Consider the following 20,665-nt stretch of genomic DNA (forward strand, 5'->3'; position numbering starts at 1 on the left):
GAAAGTTTATGTTCTATTGTTGATTTCCAATGTGCGTTTAGGGTGATTTAAGCATTTTCACGCTGTGTAATTGTAGGGTGATTTAAAGAGACTAGACACCAGATGGTCTCACAATTGGTAAATAAAGTTTTTCTCAAAACAAGCATAGCCTTGTCAAAACGAGCTTGTATGTGGTCGATAATTAAACAAGAGGGCCATGATGGCCCTGTATCGCTCACCTGTAGCTTTGCTAAATAAAGTGAACATTCTGACCTATTATCATAAAGATCCAATGAAAAGTATGGCCCCTAGAGGCCACTCTTTTATTTGTCCCACTGACCTAGTTTTTTACCCCACATGACCCTATCAGTAGGCAATGCTTCAAACCAAATATTTAAGACCTAGTCCTTGTGGCTTCAGACAAGAAAATTTTAAAGTTTTTTCCTATATAAGCCTATGTAAAACTTGTGACACCCAGGGTGAGGCCTCTTTTCACCACAGGTGCACAAATTGAACAATCTTGGTAGCGGGCCACTAGGTTATGCCACATATAAAATGCCAATGTCTTGTTGGTTTAGACAAGAAGTTTTTTGTTCTATATAAGCCTATGCAAAACTTGTGACTCCCCCCAGGATAGGGCCTCTTCTCCCCAGGGGCATAAATTGAACAATCTTGGTAGAGGACCACTTGGTTATGATACATACCAAATATTGAATGCGTAGGCCTTGCATTTTCAGACAAGAAGATTTTTAAACACTTTCCTTATATAAGCCTATGTAAAACTTGTGACCCCCTAGGTGGGGCCTCTTATCACTTCAGGGGCATAATTTGAATAATCTCGGTAGAGAACCACAAGGTAATGTGTTCACAAGGTTTTTCTACTAATTGACCTATTGACCTAGTTATTGACGGTAAATGACCCAATATCGAACTTGACCTAGATTTTATAGAGATGATCATTCTGACCAAGTTACATTTAGATTAGGCTTAAGTTGTGACCTCTATTGTGTTCACAAGGTTTTTATACTAATTGACCTAGTGACCTAGTTATTGACCGCGAATGACCCAATATCGAACTTGACCTATATTTTTCTAGAGATGATCATTCTGACCAAGTTGAATTGAGTTAAGCCTAAAATTGTGACCTCTATTGTGTTCACAAGGTTTTTCTACTAATTGACCTAGTGACCTATTTTTTGACCTGGGTTGACCCAATATGGAACTTGACCTAGCTTATGTTAAGATGATCATTCTGACCAAGTTTCATTAAGATAAGGCTAAAATTGTGACCTCTATTTTGTTCACAAGGTTTTTCTAATAATTGACCTAGTGACCTAGTTATTGACTGCGTATGACCCAATATCGAACTTGACCCAGATTTTATAGAGATGATCATTCTGACCAAGTTGCATTAAGATTAGCCTAAAATTGTGACCTCTATTGTGTTCACAAGGTTTTTGTACTAATTGACCTAGTGACCTAGTTATTGACCGCAGATGACCCAATATCGAACTTGACCTAGATTTTATAGAGATGATTATTCTGACCAAGTTGCATTGAGATTAGGCTAAAATTGTGACCTCTATTGTGTTCACAAGGTTTTTGTACTAATTGACCTAGTGACCTAGTTATTGACCGTGAATGACCCAATATCAAACTTGACCTACATTTTATAGCGATGATCATTCTGACCAAGTTGCATTGAGATTAGGCTAAAATTGTGACCTCTATTGTGTTCACAAGGTTTTTCTACTAATTGACCTTGTGACCTAGTTATTGACCGCGGATGACCCAATATCGAACTTGACCTAGATTTCATAGAGATGATCAGTCTGACCAAGATTCATAAAGATTAGGTCAAAATTGTGACCTCTGTTGTGTTCACAAGGTTTTTCTAATAATTGACCTAGTGACCTAGTTATTGACTGCGGATGACCCAATATCGAACTTGACCTAGATTTTATAGAGATGATTATTCTGACCAACTTGCATTGAGATTAGGCTAAAATTGTGACCTCTATTGTGTTCACAAGTTTTTGTACTAATTGACCTAGTGACCTAGTTGTTGACCGCGGATGACCCAATATCGAACTTGACCTACATTTTATAGAGATGATCATTCTGACCAAGTTGCATTGAGATTAGGCTAAAATTGTGACCTCTATTGTGTTCACAAGGTTTTTGTACTAATTGACCTAGTGACCTAGTTTTTGACCTGGGTTGACCCAATATGGAACTTGACCTAGCTTATGTTAAGATGATCATTCTGACCAAGTTTCATTAAGATAAGGCTAAAATTGTGACCTCTATTTTGTTCACAAGGTTTTTCTAATAATTGACCTAGTGACCTAGTTATTGACTGCGTATGACCCAATATCGAACTTGACCCAGATTTTATAGAGATGATCATTCTGACCAAGTTGCATTCAGATTAGCCTAAAAATGTGACCTCTATTGTGTTCACAAGGTATTTGTACTAATTGACCTAGTGACCTAGTTATTGACCGCGGATGACCCAATATCGAACTTGACCTACATTTTATAGAGATGATCATTCTGACCAAGTTGCATTGAGATTAGGCTAAAATTGTGACCTCTATTGTGTTCACAAGGTTTTTCTACTAATTGACCTAGTGACCTAGTTATTGACCGCGGATGACCCAATATCGAACTTGACCTAGATTTTATAGAGATGATCATTCTGACCAAGTTGCATTGAGATTAGGCTAAAATTGTGACCTCTAATGTGTTCACAAGGTATTTCTACTAATTGACCTACTGACCTAGTTTTTGACCCCAGATGACCCAATATCGAACTTGACCTAGATTCCATAGAGATGATCAGTCTGACCAAGTTTCATAAAGATTAGGTCAAAATTGTGACCTCTGTTGTGTTCACAAGGTTTTTCTAATAATTGACCTAGTGACCTAGTTATTGACTGCGGATGACCCAATATCGAACTTGACCTAGATTTTATAGAGATGATTATTCTGACCAAGTTGCATTGAGATTAGGCTAAAATTGTGACCTCTATTGTGTTCACAAGGTTTTTGTACTAATTGACCTAGTGACCTAGTTGTTGACCGCGGATGACCCAATATCGAACTTGACCTACATTTTATAGAGATGATCATTCTGACCAAGTTGCATTGAGATTAGGCTAAAATTGTGACCTCTATTGTGTTCACAAGGTTTTTCTACTAATTGACCTAGTGACCTAATTATTGACCGCGGATGACCCAATATCGAACTTGACCTAGATTTTATAGAGATGACCATTCTGACCAAGTTGCATTGAGATTAGGCTAAAATTGTGACCTCTATTGTGTTCACAAGGTTTTTCTACTAATTGACCTAGTGACCTAGTTTTTGACCCCAGATGACCCAATATCGAACTTGACCTAGATTTTATAGAGATGATCAGTCTGACCAAGTTTCATAAAGATTAGGTCAAAATTGTGACCTCTATTGTGTTCACAAGCAATTGTGAACGGACGGACGGACGGACGGACGACGGACGAAGAGTGATCACAAAAGCTCACCTTGTCACTACGTGACAGGTGAGCTAAAAATGAACGCAATAATCTTATCGGCCCACACGCAGTCTCAGCTGAGTCTCCAAGTTCTAAATAAGCGCGGAATGTCAAATTTTTGTTGTTGTTGTTTTCAAAATAGCGCGGAATGTATTTTTTTTTCAGAACATCTTGCAAGTCATGTGATCGTTTCACACACTAACCTGCCAAAAGTATTTAGCCAACTCGCTGTCATTTTCAGCGTTGATAATCTCTTTCATAAGTTTCCATCGATCAATTTCATCACCGATGTTAATCTGTCGCTCTCCGTGTATACGTTGTTTTGCAGTAGTTTTTGAACAGGGTTCAGTGTAGCCACAAATTCAAGAAAGTGCAGACAATATAAATTGCAAGCTATGTTTCCAATAACCGAGGTAGATTTGACAAAGCAAGAAGCAATCATAACGCAATATCTATTTAAATAATTTAATCTGTTGAACTTAGATGAAGATAATATTAAAGTACATCGAAACGTAAACAAAGAATTACTATCCACTCAAAGCACGTGACACAATGATGAAGCCAAGTGCATTTACAGTCGAAGCGAGATAATCCTGTAATGAGATAATGCAGTAAGTTAATCAGATTTGTCTCCCTTGCCTTTGTAAAAAAGAAGCGGGAAATCTCAAGCTTGATTGATTGTCGTGCACAGTTGAAGTATACAGATATGTTTGTTTTACTTTGTTTTAGAAAACTTGATTGCTTTACTTGGAATCTGATGTTCTGATGGTTAGTATCGATTTGCATTTGTAGTATTTTGTGTTTGTCTTGGGTTAGCAATGGATTGGAATGATCATTATTTCATTCAGCTGCATTTATTTAGTTTTGTCATGTATTTTCACGACACCAGCGGATTTTGTATTTAAAACGAGAATGGCAATTCCGTGATATTCTTTTAGCCTCTTATATACTAATATATGTGGGTTTGGTTACAGATGATAACATGCATGGACAACAGAAGTCACCATGGGAGTACGAGGGAGTAGGAGTGTTTGATTCCATAAATCAGTAAGTAACATCAGAGGCGGTAATCACGTGGTATATTGTTTTGATACCAAGCATTAAAAAATGGCAGCGCCCAGTGAGACGGTATGTATTTTTGTTTAATTTCTCTCAATAATGAAACAATTAAATTCCGTAACATCGACCATGTTCCAGCGCCCAATTTTCCCCGTTATTTGGTACCTTTATTTTGTTAGACAGTTCTGTAGTTTATTTGGAATGCGTGTCACAAATTTTCAATCGCAAATGTTTGAACTCAATTATTTAAATTTTCATCACTTTAATTAAGAAACTATTTCTCTTTATAATCTGTTGTATTTTCAAAGTTGTTTTGTGAATAACAAGGCAAACATATGCAAACTCTTTCTAATGAGTAAAGTTTGATTAGTATAATTATATATATACTTATATGTAACACCATATGATGGAGTTCTGCTTGGATTGGTTACATTCTCCATCCTTGTTTGCCTACTTACACAGCGACATTAATTTTATTGTCATTAAAATATTAATTTTTCATTTACCATCATGCTTCAATAAACCTGGGACGGCCCATGTGGTTGGTTTACACGGGGACTCTTAGATTCACTGTGCAACATATCAGCACCATATTAATACACACATGATCGTGAATCATTATGGTGAAAATCCGTATAAAACCCTGTTCATGCAGCGCTATCAGGGCTTTGATTCACTTCCTTGCAATGATCGTCTTTTTGGGAAGCCAAATCTTGTGATTATTTAGCATGTGAAAGTCACGTGATGGATAATGGTTCAATATTTCAATATACCAACTCTATTTTAACTTGCTGGGATTTACTGGGTAGACCATTGAATTCCGAATTAAAAAAATACGCAAAAGCTGCTCAAAGGCGATGGGATACATCAGTATAATGCATTTCGTTGAACACAGGGATATCAATTGTATTTCAGTTAAGTGACAATATCCTCTTTTCTGACAATTGAATCATCTGGTGTCTAGTCCCCCTAAGTAGTTGAAGGCTTTTAATTGTACATTAAAATCTACTTAAACTAGCGAGTTTCGCTAAATTTAGAAAATAAATGAAATTATTTCCCACTTAACCTGGAAATGTATTTTTTTACTGTCGGATTGCACTTTATGGTCAACATAAATAAAATGTAAATGAATGAAATCAGATGTAAATTTAAAGAGGAAACGCTTTGATTGAGGTAAGTACGTGTTTCAGATGACTATAGTCATTGCAAGCGTTTGTGTTCACTCGTCTAAAGGGACTCGTTCGCCTTGTAGTTTATAGCAGTTCGTAAGACAAATACTTCCTTTTAAAAAGAGATCCAACATTTATGTCAACGTTTCACCGTCCAGCAAAATAAGCCGATTAATCACTTCTTATAATGCTGAACAGCTTATAAATAGGCCAACTAATTTCACCGGGCATTCTTATTTACTAATTTACATAATGTGTATCCAAAACTTCTAACATGTTCTTCCTAGCTGTGTGTCAGACCCCTTCGTTCATGACATTCCACGAGTTCATTGTCCAGTTGTCTGTGTTCTGAAATTCTTTAGACTTAAACATACTAGTTTGCCGCGCAAGATCCGGTTGTTTGATCAGGCAGACTACCAGACATATAGACGCAACCTAAACTCGGTCGACTTGGACACAGTCTTTGACGACCCAAACTCCGAATACGTTGCTGCATTGTTAATTTGTTCTATTATGACTGCCGCCTAAAAAGCACCCCAAACAAAACTGTATCCATCAGACCAAATGATGTCCCTTGGTTCACAACTGAAATTAAAAAGATTATAAGAAAACGCCAACAAGCCAAAGAACTATCTCATCCTCTATCTAAATTCTTCACTCGACTCTTGCATACTTCAGTATTTCCAAGTAATGGAAGAGAGTCAATGTCATACCAATCTTAAACCCAGCCAATCCTTAAAACTACCAACCAATTTCATTTCTAAGTTGCCTCTGTAAGATCATGAGACTCGTACACAAATATTTATTCTATTAGGTTGTTTTCAATGACAGCCTTACACAATTCCAGTCTGGTTTTATTTAGGGTGAATCGACATCAACCCAGTTGTTGTTCCAATATAAAGATATTGCTAAAGCCGACGAAGAATGCAGGGGGTGGGGGTGGGGGGTCAAAGCAGTGTTCTGTGGCATATCGAAGGCTTTCGATCGATGATGGCACCGTGCATGGGCTCCTTTTCAAACTCGAATCAATCGGTGTGAAAGACCTCTACTATCTGGGATTCGTTCCTACCTTAGTAACAGACACCAAAGGGTTGCCAATTCTGTTGAAACATCCAGCTGGTCACCAATCAACGCTGGTGTACCCCAAGGGTCAATCCTAGAACCTGGCCTCTTCCTTATTTATATCAATGGCATTTCTTCCGACATTCAGGCCAACATTCGCACCTTTGCCGGAGACCCCATTCTCAACAATCCAATTCAATCCTTTGCTCTTCTTAATTCTCATATTTCTCATATCCTATGGTCCAGGAGGGGGCTCGTTTCTTTTAATGCAACAAAAACAATCAATGATATTCTCGCGCAAGCGTAACACGCCACCGCCCTCGGTATCTAGGCCCTATCATTCCAAATATGCTAAATGGACTTCTCATATCTTGGCTATAACCGACAAAGCTTGGCAACGTATTGGTTTATTACGTTCCTACATTTGCACTATCACTGTCCAGATTAGGAAGAACTCACAGTTCCTTAATTCTACACCCATGCTTTTTTTTGGAGGATGGTAATACTGTATGGGACAACTGCTTACATGAACTATAAACGACATTGAAAGAGTCGCGATAACCATTACAGAACTGCAATATTGATAGGATTCTCAACGTTCTTCAATGTTACACTCTATATATCTTACCTTTCGTATCTTGTTCCACCACAAATATAGCCTGCTTCTGCTCTTCGATCTACACACGATGTTCCCGCCATCCAGACGCGTATGGCAACTCGTTCCTTCCAAGAACTATCCGTGGATACAAAGTATTCTTTGATAATAACAACTTTATTTAACGAAGGTTACATACTAAGTGTACAATCATTACAGACATACTACTTATTTCCAGCATGGCCTTCACACAAAAAAGTATTACAAAAAGACATAAGTTACACATTAAGCAACATACAAAACATACAATCACACTGCGATTCCTATCTCAACCTCTCTTTCTTCTTTTAAGAATAAGGGTCACAGCGGAAGAAATAAGTATAACCTGTGACAGTGACTGTCTATGAAACTTTCCGTTTCTATGTTTCTTTTTTGTGCAAGGTCACGTTTTATATGTTTGTAAACATTCATCACATTTTACGTCATTGAAACGTTCTAAATATAAATTTATTGGGATCCCGGAACATTACAAACCGCAGCAATTTCTCATTATTTTTAATTTTCGCGTGCCCCGATGGACCCACGCATTCGCTATTTTTTTCAGCGAGCGCTGGGTAGCAATTATTAAAATATCTGCATGTAAAGGAAGTATAACCCGCTGGTACCAAGCGCGCGCTGAATAAAATAGCGAATGCGTGGGTCCATCGGTTGACGCAATGTAAACAAGTCGAAAAGAGATGTGGAAGTCATATTCGTGCTTCTCGAGCTTGGTGTTAACATACATGTATTATATTTGCAAAATAATGGATTTATGAACGGATATTATAGGTGTGCCATCTTGGAAATAAATGCTGTCTGGATTAGTAGATACCGGGATGTTATATGCATATGAGTTTTGGTGCCAAAACCAGTGTTCAAACAATATGATATCAACGGGTCATTGATTAACTTGTTTCTTCATTTCTCTCATTTATAGCTACAAATAACAGGTACGTATTTTTCTGTTAAAGATTTATGTTAAGTTTGTGGACGTAAATATGAATACTTCGAGCACAATCACAACACATTTATTGTCAATGGTAACATTTAGTTTCCAAACATCAAGCCACTGTGGGTTAAGGTCAGTTGACTCTTGTGCTTTTATTTGTTTGTTTGCACGAGTTTTAGATAGATTTAAAGATTTCATTATCAAGGTCCCTTACTATGCAATTAAAAGAAACACATATATGCAAAGGTGGCCACGTGGTTAAGATGGTGTATATTTGTGAAGTATGACACAAAAAAAACATATTTAACTGAAAAAAACACTATATAAACATAATACACTAGTAGTACATTAGTGTTATTATGTTTATATAGTGGGTTTTTCAGTTAAATACATTTTTGGTGTCATATTTCACAAATATACACCATCTTAACCATGTGCTGGCCACCTTTGCATATAGACATGAACTTAGTTCTGGCTTCCATAACTTTAATGTTGATATTCATTTTTTTGATGTTTACAACACATTAAAGTTATGGCGTAACCCCCATAGTAAAGTCAACCAGAATCAATTGAGTGTGATGATGCAATGCAATCACATGACCATGATGACGTCGATGGATTCTATTTATAGCATCGGATTCACATTGTTCATTTAGTTGATTCCAATTGCAGTAAGGCTGTAAATACCTTTTGATAAGTAAAAACTATTTATTTTTTCCAAATTTGTTATTAGTTATTTATTAATTATTCGAAATAGAAAAAATAACAGCAAACTAAACATTAGGTCACATGGGTATTTTCTGAAAATCTTGGTGTCACGTGATTAAATATGAGCACAACTATGACCTAGATAAGGAATGCTTGTAATAGGATTTATTAAAATGCTAAATCAACTATCTTCAAAGCGTTTTTTGGTTTTGAAAATGAGTTTGTGAACTACATTTTACTTCATTAACCTAAGGAAACAGCTATTTTGTCTGTACAATGCATACAAGTGAAATAACAGCGTGACATAAAAATGTCACGAATTCTGGTAGGGTTTGGATACGGCGTTCTCTTCAGCGAACACATCCAAAAAGGTAATATATAACGTGTTCGCTGAAGTTCTTTAGCTAACATGAACTATTCACAGTAAAACTCGAACTATAAACACATTAAATGTCAAATTTCATGACTGATAAATTTGTAACGTGCCGGGGCTTACTTTCAAATGGTTATATATAAGATTTTCCTCTTTGGCTACTTTGCCAAAATAATTTGCACTAATGATTATTTAAAATGATTGGATCGTGAAAATAATTATCGTTCAATCAATGATAAATCAACTAAGATTGGAATATTTACAGTTTTCATAGACGCACATATTAAATTATCTAACTTTTCCTATATCCCTAGCTTTTCACTTAAAAACTGTACTTAATAGTATTATGTCAATGTATGGTAAGGACTTTTGAGTTTACTTTCATTACTTCTATTGTTAAGGAGGCGCTTTTCTATTTAATACTCTCTGGTTCACAGTTTATACCATACTTATATCTATATTAATATAGATAGTTCGGTATAAACCCCTAGGGAATTAACATGTATATTTGCCGCTAGGACAAATAGTGTTTAACCCCTATTAGAGACAATAAATATAGTACACCTTGTCTTAGCAAGTTGTTGCTCTCGCAGAAGCCAGCACAAGAAGAATAAAACCCGCTGGTTTGCTGTATTTATACCCACGATATCACGTGACCACATTGGACGGTCCTAACCAGTTGGAATAGTCCATTTTCAACGTAAAGTCTTTTTCATAGGGGGTTACGCCTTATATTTTCATATTTTCAGAAAACAACATTATTATAATAAATCGCTGTTCGCATCATGATTATTATTATTCAACCATCTTATTTCAATTTACGATCAAGTTGTATTATTAGCTGTTGTTTTTATTGAGAAATTCACTCTCTAAACTAATTTCATACCCCATATTAAAAGTTTAGCATTGAGTGCATAACAAATATATAAGCAATCCAAATACTATTTGTTTATGACTACTTACTATTTCCTTACGCCTCCTATTCTTCCGAAACGTATTTTGCCAATGAAATAATAACTTTTAAGATGATTGAAATATAGCGGATTTCCTAACTATTCAAAATGAAAGTGAAAGTGTACAATAGCAAAATCCTACGCCTTACTGTAAAAGCGGCAGACAACAGTTTAACAACGTATCGCTCGGCCCAAATTCGCTACATTACCCACGCCTCCGATTACCACGCGTCTCGCGGGGATAAACCTATTTTACGTGTACTTGAACCGAACAATCCAAACAAATCTAAGCTTAACACATTTTAATGAAATTTACAAAAACGACAATAACAACATGGCAAAAAAAAAAAAAAAATGAGTTTGATGCTGTTAACAAATAAACTTTCTCCTCAGCTTCCTGCTGTAGCATTGATACACATACAAAAACAAAAATCTACTTCAAAATTTAACAGTTCGCAAAGGTTTCAATAATGTTTATAATACACTCAGTTTTTAGTTTCAAAGCTCACTTGATGCATCCCGTCCTCAAAATCAACCTAATTTTCAATATCAACCTTTTTTTTAAACACTGTTCTCCTTCATCGCTATAATCATGTTCAATTCCAGGATTACAATCCCATCCTTCATCACCAGCTTCCAATTTTTCAATGTCAATCTTACTACACCCAGGTTTAACTTTGTCCTTAGACATATCACATTTCTCAGTGGTCTTATTATCATGCACCATCTGCTTATGTTTCATCATAAATGAAAACCTTTTAAAGATCTTCCCACATTCATCACAACTTGCTTGTTGAGCTAACATGAGCTTTTTCTTCTCTTCGGTACATTGAATAAGATGCTGCTTAAACTTCTCGTTGAATGATACACTCTTTGTGCATTGCGGGCATATAGGCTGCATCGACTTTCGTGCTTTTACCTTTGTCTTGGCCATCTCAGACCATTTTGTTCCAAGATAATATACTCTTCCGGTATCATTCATTTTTAATCTTGCGGGAATATCACCCTTTTTCATCAACCCTACGCGGTAACAACCTAATTTTCCAACGCTTTCGAGAGCAATTTTCTGCCCATTGATTGTCAATGTATCCTGTATGACATTGATATGAACAGTGTGCATTTTCATAAAATCAAGTCCTAGTACGACATCAACATCCATGTCTACTACTACTACTGTACTCGGACAACTTGTTTTACCAAGCTGTATTACAAGTTCCGTGCTACCGATTATAACCATGTTACTTCCAGAAGCCGTTATAATTGGAGCTTCAAAAGTCGAAAGGATGTGGTAACCTTTAATCATTTCCCACATTTTACTGGAAATTAATGTTAGCGTAGCTCCTGTATCTATAAGGCAGGCGACGTCTATACTCCCTATTTTAGCTGACACAAATAAACCAGCCGATGTTTGGATATGAGCTTGTTTTAAGCTTTGCTGCTGTTGTTGTTTATTATTTTCCTCCTTTCCGTCATAAGGTTTACTTTTAATATTTGGACAATCCCACCTTAAGTGTTGTTCTGACCCACACTCAAAACATGCTTTCTTTTTGTCAAATTGTCTTTTATTCGGCTGTTTACCAAATGATCTGTTTTCTGTATAAAACTGTTTCTTGTACGGTGTTTGCTGATAACTTCTACTACCACTCTCATTTTTACTGAACGATTTCGATTGTGTTTGAGCGTTCAGCTTTGCTCGAAGATGTCGAATTTCTTCCCTCATTTGAGACATGGACTCCCGTGAGTGTTTGTCTTCATCATGGGTGGTAGCCCGTACCGTTCCTTTTTGCCGTTTTTCTGCACGGTAAAATGACTGTAGTTCAACAGCATGTCGAACAGCATCATTTAAATCAACAGGCCTAGCCTGTTTTACTTTCAATCGCATATCTCCATTTATCAATGAATCGATAAATTGCTCTTTTGCGAGCGTTTCTCGCACGTCATTTGGTGCGCTTGGATATGCCAAATTTGTGAGACGGCGAATATCCTGGCCTAGCTCTGACATTGTCTCAGTAGCTCTTTGTTGCCGGTCCCTTAACTGTACCCGGTACAATTCAGTTTGATTTGGAGGTGCAAATCGATCCTCCAAAGCACTCACCAACTTCTTGTAGTCGGTAGTGTTATTTGCAAGGTTTCCGAATACACCTTGCGCCTGTCCCCTCAATGAAACAGACAGATACAGGCCTTTTTGATGGTTATCCCAACCATTCAATGAAGCACATGCTTCAAAATGGGCTTTATAGTCCGCCCAGGCACTAGTCCCATCATAAGTCGCGGGCTTCATTGTTAAACCCCGACCAACTGTGCCCCCACTATTGCATATCTGCTTCGTATCTTCTAATGGCGCAGTTTCTGAACAACGTACCTTCTTCCTTCGTTCAGTAACGAATTTATCTGGCCTGTCATTATCCATGCACTCCGTCTGGCATGCTATGTTCGTTAAGGAAACACTTGATTTATTTGGCGTTTCAGGCAACAACCGTCTTGGTCTTGTCAATTTTGAATGAAAAGCTGGGGTGGTTTCTATCAGTTCTCGTTTAACAATTGAACTAGGCATTTCCATTCTACCACGCGGTATATTTTCTCTGACTGGTGTAGAAGCATTTATTTTATATGAAGTTATGTCAATCTCTCGTTGCATTGCGTCAATTTCTTGTTGTAACTTCATTATATGGAGCTGTCGCCTTAAATCATCTATCTCTTGCTCCATATGACGTTCACGATCACTTCTTCCGGCCATTGTCATAGGTTTGTGAATATATATGAAAATTCAAATAGCCCCACGTTGGGAGCCAAATTTTGTAACGTGCCGGGGCTTACTTTCAAATGGTTATATATAAGATTTTCCTCTTTGGCTACTTTGCCAAAATAATTTGCACTAATGATTATTTAAAATGATTGGATCGTGAAAATAATTATCGTTCAATCAATGATAAATCAACTAAGATTGGAATATTTACAGTTTTCATAGACGCACATATTAAATTATCTAACTTTTCCTATATCCCTAGCTTTTCACTTAAAAACTGTACTTAATAGTATTATGTCAATGTATGGTAAGGACTTTTGAGTTTACTTTCATTACTTCTATTGTTAAGGAGGCGCTTTTCTATTTAATACTCTCTGGTTCACAGTTTATACCATACTTATATCTATATTAATATAGATAGTTCGGTATAAACCCCTAGGGAATTAACATGTATATTTGCCGCTAGGACAAATAGTGTTTAACCCCTATTAGAGACAATAAATATAGTACACCTTGTCTTAGCAAGTTGTTGCTCTCGCAGAAGCCAGCACAAGAAGAATAAAACCCGCTGGTTTGCTGTATTTATACCCACGATATCACGTGACCACATTGGACGGTCCTAACCAGTTGGAATAGTCCATTTTCAACGTAAAGTCTTTTTCATAGGGGGTTACGCCTTATATTTTCATATTTTCAGAAAACAACATTATTATAATAAATCGCTGTTCGCATCATGATTATTATTATTCAACCATCTTATTTCAATTTACGATCAAGTTGTATTATTAGCTGTTGTTTTTATTGAGAAATTCACTCTCTAAACTAATTTCATACCCCATATTAAAAGTTTAGCATTGAGTGCATAACAAATATATAAGCAATCCAAATACTATTTGTTTATGACTACTTACTATTTCCTTACGCCTCCTATTCTTCCGAAACGTATTTTGCCAATGAAATAATAACTTTTAAGATGATTGAAATATAGCGGATTTCCTAACTATTCAAAATGAAAGTGAAAGTGTACAATAGCAAAATCCTACGCCTTACTGTAAAAGCGGCAGACAACAGTTTAACAACGTATCGCTCGGCCCAAATTCGCTACAAATTCTTCGTTTAATTACTCAATAATAAATCAATAAGGAGATAGAGATAGGCAATTAATCAATCTATCAAATGATTGAGTGATGTAATTGATAACAGAACTAAGTGGAAATAAGTATGACAGTGTCAATATCAGTGACTTGACACGTCACAACTCCTTGACCTGATTTGCTCTACTATATTCATGAGGTTACGAGGCGATGGAAAATTTGACAAAATCTACATGTATATGGTTTTAAACATTATTGGTTACATATTTATTCTTTAAACCAGTCTATGAGTTATTGAGTCATATATAACTAATTGATACAACATAAATGCATTTAAATATTTTTTTAAACATTATTGGTTACATATCTATTCTTTAAACACAAAAGTGTGTCAAAGAGTAGTTCGTTCGAACTTATGAAATCAGTCAGCTTGCTTTCGCGTGATATCACAGTGTTAGTAAACATTCGTATGGGAGTGTGACTCAGAACGTTAAAGAATTTGATTAAGACTGTAATGAAATTAGTATAACGTTTATACATTGTGTGTTTACAGTCGAATAAAGTGTCGCGGAAAGATGGCGAAACAGCAAGTGACAGAGAATATACTAGAGGAAATTCTTATCAAACTAACTGCTGAGGACTTGCTGAGAATTTCTACTTTACTTCCTGGTATCAAGCGTCTTATCCGGTCATGCCTTCGAAATGTATTGATAAACATAATTTGTTGTCTGTTTTGCTGTTGTTCTAATTATTGTTTGTTTCAATGTGTGTTTTCATTTGAACAGGTCAATCTGGAAAAGAAATCAGTTTCGAGGACATAAGGACAATTGGCCTGGTAGACAATGAAAACTTAGTGATTTTACAAATAGTGTTGTGGATTATAAACAGAAAAGACTTGTTCAACGAACTGGCTTACATGGCGAAGAAAACCGAGAGCACAGTGTTCTTGGAGGAAAATCGCGGTAAAGTTGTTCGCCGAAACGGTTATTCTTTAAAAAGTAAAAATAAACATTACATAATTGTTTGCTCGTATGTATTAAAAGATTTCTAAGAATTAGAAATGGTCTACCAATTGAATATTTTCTTAAAAAGGCTTTCGCTTAAATAGTTCATAAAAAAATACCAAAAAAACAAAGCTACGAAGTAAGTATTCAGTAATTTACAATTAATATATAAAATAATTTTGCATGATATATTAAAATGGCTTACAGAATAATTGATATTAATGATATATCTAAATATTTCATTCACATGATAAGTGCAACAGTCTTGTTTATATTAACGGCATCGGTGTCACAACTTGGTTACGGTTTTGCTTGTTATCACGTTTAAGTCATTATCTCAGCAAATTCATCATGTATTGCATAGAAACTTTAGATATGTATTCCCAACTATCCAACCTTCTTAATGAATCAAGTTCGATAACATTTATTTGAAAACAATCGAAATTATGAACCTTTATTATTTTACATAGAAATTCTAATTTAGGTTTTGCATGTTAGAACTTAGCACACAAAGATTAATGTCTAAGCAAATACTTCATGTATTGTATTGAGATTTTATACAAGCATCCAATCTACTTAAATAACCAAGTAAGAAAACTCTTTTTGCATAAAATGCAAATTATGGACCTTTATTACTGGACTTAGAAATGCTGGTTAAGGGTTTGGATGCAACCACATTTAAGGAAATATCTCAGCAAATGCATCAGGAATTGCATTGAAAGTTGAGCCATGTGTACCCAACTATCTAACCTACTTAATTAATCAAGTTAGATAACTCTACCTTGCATATAATGCACTTTTTGCCAATTTTTACTCGAATTATTATTAAAGTTTTGCATATAAGCACTCAAGTATTAATATCTCAGCAACTACTCAATGTCTTGCATTGAAACTTTATTCAACGCTTCTCAACCATCCAACCTACTTGTATAACCAAGTAAGATAACTCTAGTTTGCATAAAATGATTAAAATGACCCTTTACTATTTGACTTAGAAATATTGGTTAAGGTTTTGCATGTTACCACATGTAAGTCAATATCTCAGCAAATACAACATGTGTTGGATTGAAACTGTAGCATTGTGTTCCCAACTATCCAACATGCCTAATAAATTAATTTAGATTACACTATTCTGCATTAAACGCTAATAATTGCCCTTTCTTATTTCACATAGAAATTTTGGTTACAGTTTCGCATGTTATCTGACCTAGAGTAATATCTCAGCATCTACTTGATGTATTGCATTGAGACTTTAAACAACGGTACTCAACCATCTAACCTACTTGACCAACCAAGAAAGATAACTCTATTTTGCATGTAACCACATTTAAGTCAATATATCAGCAAATACATCATATTGTGCACCGAAACGTTATGCATGGGTTCCCAACCATTCAATATACTTAATAAATCGAATACAATGACTCTATCTCGCATATGATATACATTTTAACCCTTTATTATTCGACTTACAAAATCAGGGTTTGCATGAAATTTTCCATATAATAAAAATTTTGCACCTTTATTTATTGACTTAGAAGTTCTGGTAAAGGTTTCTCATTTAATACAATTGTACACTGGTCCGTGCATGTACCACTAAAACGTTGCAATTATTAGCTTAAAAGCGGTGGAATAGTCGAGCAGCTAGTCGATGCTGTAACAACACGGGCTTTACATTATTATAAATTTAAGGCAAACCAAAACATCACAAATTGTTTTTCAAAGTTATATCACAATTTTTACGATTTTGAGCTCAGAATTTTTTTTTCTTGTTGCTGATCACATTAACTGATCCGTGCCATTGTCCAACACCATATTATTCAAGGGTCGGCGTCGTTCAATTAAGTAAACGAAATACATGTAGCAGGCTTGCAACCAACCCAAGTAAAATCTAGTGTGTTCCATTCTTTTTTAGATGTCTACCATTCTTTTTCAGATTTGTTTTACATTTGCACCCGGAGACCAATGTCAAAATTAAGCCAAGAGGAAGGCATGGGTTTGATAAAGACTGCGAAGGGTTGGCTAGGCGAAGATACAGTTGTTCATATAAAGCTGGAAGATAAAAGTATCATTTCCATTTCAGGTATGGTGTAACTTACAGTACTACCCTATCTTCTGATATACTTGGTTGGTTATACTTGTTCATGCCTTCCGAATTCTCTCCTATATTATATCATTGGCCAGGCCTTCATTATTACCGTTCATGCTTTAAGTAATAACTTTTAATTCTTATGCAACCGGAGGGCGTCATTAAGTAATTCGTAAATCTACCTTCTCATTCCACACGCTCTTCGATTATTAACTTGTAAACGCGTAGGCACAGGGAACTCGAATTTCGTAGGCAGGTTAGTCATGACCAGCAGATGAATCCTATTGGACTTGAGGTCATTGTATCAAAGGTCAATGCCGTGTTAACATTGAGATAAACATCTGTTTCCGATCTATAACTGAAGAACGCTGGTGCCTAGGGAAGCTGGTTGCTCCTGACAAGTAGATAAACTTATCGAGTTTTAGGTAATGGGTCGAAGGTCGAGTTCATGGTAACCAATCATTATTCATCTTTCAATATTTCCAAACTGCATGGAAATGTCGTAATGGAAACATATACTAAAAGCTGTTTGTACGCCCAGCTACTAATGGCTATTTGCCCAACAGGTTCTCTAAAGTTCATTTGTCATATTTCTGTGAGAGTTCTTGTTGGTAATTTGAAATCCGCAATAATTTCGATGAAGTTGACATACTGTGACTTTGTTTGTTAATGGTGTACAATTGAGTTATGATTTGAGAGTCCGAAATTGCTATGATTTAGACATTCCGCTAGTCGATAGCTAGTATGATCTCATTTGTTGCTTATTTTACAGAGAGTGAATGTGCCGATAGTGCGAAGTGTCCGAATACACAGAACGTCGTGTTAAGCACCTATCCGGACAAGACATGCAAGCGATGTCCGTTTTTCCTTAAATATATTGTTGATCTTCAAAATATTCAAATGACGTTGAGCAGGAAGAATTTGGAAGGAATACTGAATCCTGCAACTCCAATGAACAGACAGCTTTTAGAAAGGCACATTGCAATGCGTCAAAACGAGCAAGTGGACAAATTCCATCGGCGAAAAATCTTGCGGGTATACAGTTACAATAAGTGTTGGCTCTGATGTAGGGAAAAAATAAGAAAAATAAAACATCTTGCTATCTGATTTGTACATCTTGATTGTATACATGTACATCTTGCTTGATTAAATCCCTGTTGCTTTATGCTATATCCAGTTCAGTTTATCTTAAATTTATGCCGATTTTTGTTTTTAAATTCGCTTAAAATAGGTTTAACGATTAACAATTCCGAACAGTAAAAGTAAGCAAGCCACGAAGCAGCACTCAGAACAGCCCCATTCTTGACACCAGAGGGTGCAAGTTCGGAAAGTTGTACGGAAATAGACGGAAACCATCGACACAATACGACATATATCTATTCCGAAGCCCGCCGGAGAAAGCCGAGTTTTTACGATTGCTGAACACATTTTAAGAAGCTCGCGGAAATTATCGCATTGTAAGCGTAGCGCCACCTGGTGTAATAATATTAGACACTCGTAAACATAACGTATGGAATGATGCTTGCTAAATTAGGCTATGAGGTATTTGTCCTGATGCTTGCTGACGTTTGTTATTTATTTTGAGTCTTGGAGAACTAGGCTTGTATAGATTATATGTGAGATTAAGATATACATTTTCACGATGCGTCCTATGCAGTTGCTCGAATAACGAATTCAGGATGTAATGAAGCAAGATGTAGAACATACGGTGTTCTAGTCAGAACGCAAGATATTGTGCTTCGTTTCAAAGCCCTTCCATGTGATGTAGCTAAATATGCGTTAATCATGAAATATATTTTAGCAAACAATTAGCTCAGTATTTCTTAGGTCAATTATAAAACAAAACCTGCTGCGAATGCAAGTTAAAGTTTATAGTGATATGTTATGCATCAAAGCTTGTTTCTGTTAAACCATATTCATGATTTTTAACATAAACGGACAGTCCATGTTACTTTGAACAGTGTTAAAAACATAACTTCGTGGTGGTATCCAGAGTAAAAGTAAAGTAGTCTGTACGGTATTTCCTGCAGAATGATTTTGTTATGTTTCGGTATTAATACTGTTCATTATCCGGTGAGATGTCATGCCATTGCCATTATGCTCGAGTGTTCCCTGTGTGTTTGTTTTTATCTTGTTATTATACGTTATATTTATTTTGTTATTACAAGTTACATTTTCATGAATAAACTTTTATAATTTCTATCGTATTTTTTTCAACGTTGTGTTTATTTGCTAGAATAACTGCGTCGTCTTCAAGCGTAATAAAACACCCCACATATATTTGTAATGAAAACGTGGAGTTTTGGCGAAGACGGGCGAAATAACAATCATGCATGGACTACCCACATGATTGGGTTAAAGTATGCTTAATTTCCAAATGTTTATCTTACACTTGTATACATTTGTAGGTTAATAAGTTACACTATTTATTTCGAGTATGTTTTACCTGTAATCTAAGTTTCATTGACTATATCATTCTATGGCAACGTGAACAGTTTGCCAATGTCTACCTCGATAACATTCATGGTCATTCCCCCATCGTTTTACGTGTATATCAATGATAATCAGTGGGTTCATTCATAGCACACTTTCTTATACTACGTCTACCCATATACGGTGATTGGGGTCACACACCACAATAGAATAACAGTATTATGTCGCATACAAACTGATAAATTTATCATAGAATTTGATTATTATTATTTTTATGCGTTTTTTATATAAAAGGGCGTAAAAAACTGCCATAGCACAAACACAAAATTAATTTTTGTGAAAACTAAAACAAAACGACTGTTAATTCGGGTAAATACAGTGTGCCGGTAGATCTTCCAGATTTGGGATGAACCTAGGTTCTAAAAATGTACAGAATGAACCAGCAAGCATTTTCGTAAATGAGCCGATTTAACTACAAAATTGGCTGTCTGCATTCGGAAATCAATAGCAATAACTGTTATTGCCCAAAACAAAGCATCGGGTGGGGTTTGTACGCAAGAGAATGGTATTAAATAGTTGTTTTGAAGCAAAAAATGCATTGAGTGAGTCGGGAAGCCTAGTAAGAACGTGCATTGTTTTCACGAGATATTTTAATACAGACATTGTTTTGATCCAAAACAAGCGTCTTCGTAAACGAGCAATTGCTCTTCATTCGGTACACAAGGTCGTTTCTAAAAATTATCGTTGAAACATATAGATAACAGTAGTAATACTCACCGAATCGAGGACGTTTATCACTCAAAACAATGAACCGGGAAGCATGGACGCACCTGACATTACTGCCCTTGTGATAAATAATGCATTTATCGCAATTACAAA

At 35.9% G+C, this 20,665-nt stretch overlaps 1 protein-coding gene and 1 long non-coding RNA gene across 7 annotated transcripts; one reads left to right on the plus strand and one right to left on the minus strand.

Annotated features, from left to right (window-relative positions):
• Positions 1-5,557: 5,557 nt before the first annotated feature.
• LOC128237210 (uncharacterized) lies at positions 5,558-7,808 on the minus strand. Its single transcript, XR_008261524.1, has 3 exons — positions 7,706-7,808; positions 7,432-7,536; positions 5,558-6,326 (listed from the first exon to the last, which is right to left on the minus strand). It is a non-coding gene; the product is annotated as an uncharacterized LOC128237210 (long non-coding RNA).
• Positions 7,809-8,090: 282 nt separating this feature from the next.
• On the plus strand, positions 8,091-19,553 carry LOC128237204 (uncharacterized). Of its 6 annotated transcripts, none has more exons than XM_052952532.1 (5): positions 8,091-8,387; positions 14,814-14,929; positions 15,046-15,258; positions 17,201-17,347; positions 18,126-19,553. In XM_052952532.1, the coding sequence occupies exons 2-5, from the start codon at positions 14,836-14,838 to the stop codon at positions 18,416-18,418; spliced, it is 747 nt and encodes a 248-aa protein (XP_052808492.1). In that variant the 5' UTR covers positions 8,091-8,387; positions 14,814-14,835; the 3' UTR covers positions 18,419-19,553. The 6 variants fall into 6 exon arrangements, 5 of the variants coding, with proteins under 5 accessions (XP_052808492.1, XP_052808496.1, XP_052808495.1 ...); XM_052952536.1 differs by having other exon boundaries at positions 8,096-8,387; positions 15,046-15,222; XM_052952534.1 differs by lacking the exon at positions 8,091-8,387 and adding an exon at positions 9,265-9,465.
• The last annotated feature ends 1,112 nt before the right edge of the window (positions 19,554-20,665 follow it).

The sequence above is a fragment of the Mya arenaria genome, chromosome 6, assembly GCF_026914265.1.
Source record: "Mya arenaria isolate MELC-2E11 chromosome 6, ASM2691426v1".
Taxonomy (NCBI): Eukaryota; Metazoa; Mollusca; class Bivalvia; order Myida; family Myidae; genus Mya; species Mya arenaria.

Coding starts and splice junctions, on each gene's coding strand:
- LOC128237204 (XM_052952532.1), top strand. CDS start 14,836: ATGGCGAAACAGCAAGTGACAGAGAATATACTAGAGGAAATTCTTATC. Junction 14,930..15,045: donor AATTTCTACTTTACTTCCTG/GTATCAAGCGTC, acceptor TCATTTGAACAG/GTCAATCTGGAAAAGAAATC. Junction 15,259..17,200: donor AAACGGTTATTCTTTAAAAA/GTAAAAATAAAC, acceptor ATTCTTTTTCAG/ATTTGTTTTACATTTGCACC.